Here is a 3,119-nt window from a genome sequence, read left to right on the forward strand (position 1 = left end):
TGACAGAGCTATGGCTTGCCCAAGGTCATCCAGCAGGTGCAAGTGGAGGAGGGGGGAATCAAACCCGGTTCTCCCAGAGTAGAGTCCGCGTACTTAACCACTACACCCCACAGAGTAATCTCTTCCTGAGTATGATCTGGTGCTATGGTCTGGAAAGGGATCGTGGCTCTGGGGAAGACCCTCTACTTTGCACGCGGAAGGTCCCCGGTTCGATCCCCGGCATCTCCAGTTAAAAGGATCAGGGAGTCGGTGACGTGAAAGACCTCTGCCCGAGACCCTGGAGAGCCGCTGCCCCATCTTCCTTTGAACTTAAATCGTTGAATGATGGAGATTTTTGTATCAGCATGTCAGAGCAGAGGCAGAACACCAGAATAGCCGGAAATGGTATTTCTTGGGGAGGGCAACGTTCTGCCTGGCTTGTCGCAGGTCCCAGGTTCACTCCCCGGCATCTCCAGTTAGAAGGATCAGGTAGCCGGGGATGTGAAAGACCTCCGACCTGAGACCCTGGATGGCCACGGCCAGTCTGAGTAGGCAATACTGCCCTCTCCCGTTCCTGGAGGAATTGTATAGTTCTCGATGCTTGAAAAAAGCAAAGAACATTCTGCAGGATTTGTCACACCCTGAACACTCCCTGTTTGAACTGCTGCCTTCGGGTAGAAGATATAGGACAATTTAAAAAAGGACAAACAGATTAAAAAACAGTTTTTATTCGAGAGCTATTATTGCTTTAAATGCTGAATGAAATTGGAATTTGGGTGACATTGGTGGTTTAAGTTGCAATGTGAACTTGTTATTATTATTATTATTATTATTAATAATGGTCTGATTCAGTAGAAGGCCGCTTCAGAGGTTCGTGCGCTCCAGAGGCCCTTCGTCCCACACCCTCACACTCCCCACGCGGGGTTCGCTCACCTCCAATGACGGGCACGTGGAGGTTCTCCGTGCGAGACACCACCTTGGGAAGGTCGCAGGGCAGCAGGATGATAGGGTCAAAGAAGGTCGAGTGGGGGGCGGCCACCAGGATGGGAGCCTCGAGCCGCGATGCCCTCTGACCCCGCACTCGTATCCGCATGAAGCCCAGCAAGAAGAACATCAGGCGGCTCAGCAGGTAGACGGAACCGTGGGAAATGGTGCTGGAAAAGAAAGCGGGGGGGAGGGCAAAAACCAGAGAGGGCGTCAGGAGAGCTGCCTGTAGCCAGCAGCATGGTCATCGGCAGAGCCCAAGGGTCCTAACGGCCCAATCCTATTCAAAGTTATGCAGACCGGAAGGCCTGTAGTTCGGTAGTTCGAGACCCCAGTGCCGCGTGACGGAGTGAGCTCCCGTCTCTGGCCCCAGCTCTTGCCAACCTAGCAGTTCGAAAGCAAGAAACTGCAAGTAGATAAACAGGTACCACTTCGGTGGGAAGGTAACAGCGTTCCGTGCGCCTTGGTGTTTAGTCATGCCGGCCACATGACCACGGAAACGTCTTCGGACAGCACTGGCTCTTCGGCTTGGAAAAGGAGATGAGCACCGCAAGCCTAGAGTCGGATTCGACTGGCTTTCAAGCAAGGGAAACCTTGACCTTTATTTTTATTTTATTGTGTTTTTTTTTAATTATTTTTCATATTTATTTCCCTCCCTTCCCAAATGGGCTCAGGGTGGTTAACATCAAAGCATATAACAATAAAAACCAGTTAATACAATTAATCTGAAAACAACTAAACCCAGAAAATCAGTTAAAAGATGGCGAGCTATAATTCAACCCCCCGCCCCAAACTGGAGTCACATCTACATAACCCCAAGTCTCCTTATACGTAGATGATCCAGGCCGCCTCTGTGCAGGGCAGTCTCTATATGGGCTCTGTACAGGGAGGAGAAGAAGAAGAAGAGATTGGATTTATACCTCACCCTTCACTTGGAGTCTCAGAGCGGCTTACAGACTCCTTTCCCTTCCCCTCTCCACAACAGACACCCTGGGAGGTGGGTGGGGCTGAGAGAACTCTGACAAAAACTGCTCTTTTTCAAGAACAGCTGTGCCAGAACTACGGCTTGCCCAAGGTCATCCAGCCAGGTGCAAGTGGAGGAGAAGAAGAAGAAGAGATTGGATTTATACCTCACCCTTCACTTGGAGTCTCAGAGCGGCTTACAGACTCCTTTCCCTTCCCCTCTCCACAACAGACACCCTGGGAGGTGGGTGGGGCTGAGAGAACTCTGACAAAAACTGCTCTTTTTCAAGAACAGCTGTGCCAGAACTACGGCTTGCCCAAGGTCATCCAGCCAGGTGCAAGTGGAGGAGTGGGGAATCAAACCCGGTTCTCCCAGATTAGAGTCCGTGCACTTAACCACGACACCAAACTGGGAGGCCAGCTACTTGGGTGTCCTCCACCTCAACTAAAAAGCCTGGCGGAACAGCTCCATTTTGCAGGCCGTTGATTGCAATGGGCTGGAGTAACTCCACACAGAACTGCACTGACAGATTTGGAAGGAACCTCAGAGGTCATCTACGTCAGCCCCACGTCCAGTGCCAGAACCTGACCCGTGCTGAGCGTACACTTACTTCCTCCATCCAGAGAACGGTTCCTGCAGTGTCTCCTCCGGGAGCCCCACCACCTGGAGAAGGGCGAAGGGCCAGATGAGGAACAGAACGACAAAGGCCAGGGCGACACGGATCGGGGCCAGCACCGCCCCCAGATACTTCCTCCATCCAGAGAACGGTTCCTGCAGTGTCTCCTCCGGGAGCCCCACCACCTGGAGAAGGGCGAAGGGCCAGATGAGGAACAGAACGACAAAGGCCAGGGCGACACGGATCGGGGCCAGCACCGCCCCCAGAACGTAGAACTGCAAAACACGAAGCGGAAGAGGCGTCATACGATGCAACTGGATGCACTCAATTTCTTTCTTTTTTTTGGTATTTGTGTGTGTGTGCGTGCATGCATGCGCCTGGAAGTCATGGTTGACTTCTGGTGACCCCTACTGGGGCTTCGATGTTCCAGAGAGGTAGCTTGCTATTGCCTGCCTCTGTGTCCTGGCCCTGGAATTCCTGCTTAGCTTCCGAGATCGGGGTTGCCTGGATGAGCTCAATTGCTGCGTGAGACGTTAGAGAATACGAAATTGCAGAGCCAGAAAGCACGAAGAGGGC

General features: G+C 52.4%; 1 protein-coding gene across 1 annotated transcript in view; it reads right to left on the minus strand.

Moving 5' to 3' along the window:
• Positions 1-2,848, minus strand: part of LPCAT4 (lysophosphatidylcholine acyltransferase 4) — a 21,625-nt gene extending 18,777 nt beyond the window's left edge. The window contains exons 1-2 of the mRNA XM_015412746.1: positions 2,538-2,848; positions 913-1,133 (exon numbers count right to left, since the gene is read on the minus strand). Of these exons, the coding sequence (XP_015268232.1) occupies positions 913-1,133; positions 2,538-2,848 (532 nt within the window). The remainder of the gene's footprint in view (positions 1-912; positions 1,134-2,537) is intronic.
• Between the last annotated feature and the right edge of the window lie 271 nt (positions 2,849-3,119).

The sequence above is a fragment of the Gekko japonicus genome, unplaced genomic scaffold, assembly GCF_001447785.1.
Source record: "Gekko japonicus isolate JY-2015 unplaced genomic scaffold, Gekko_japonicus_V1.1 scaffold669, whole genome shotgun sequence".
NCBI lineage: Eukaryota > Metazoa > Chordata > Lepidosauria > Squamata > Gekkonidae > Gekko > Gekko japonicus.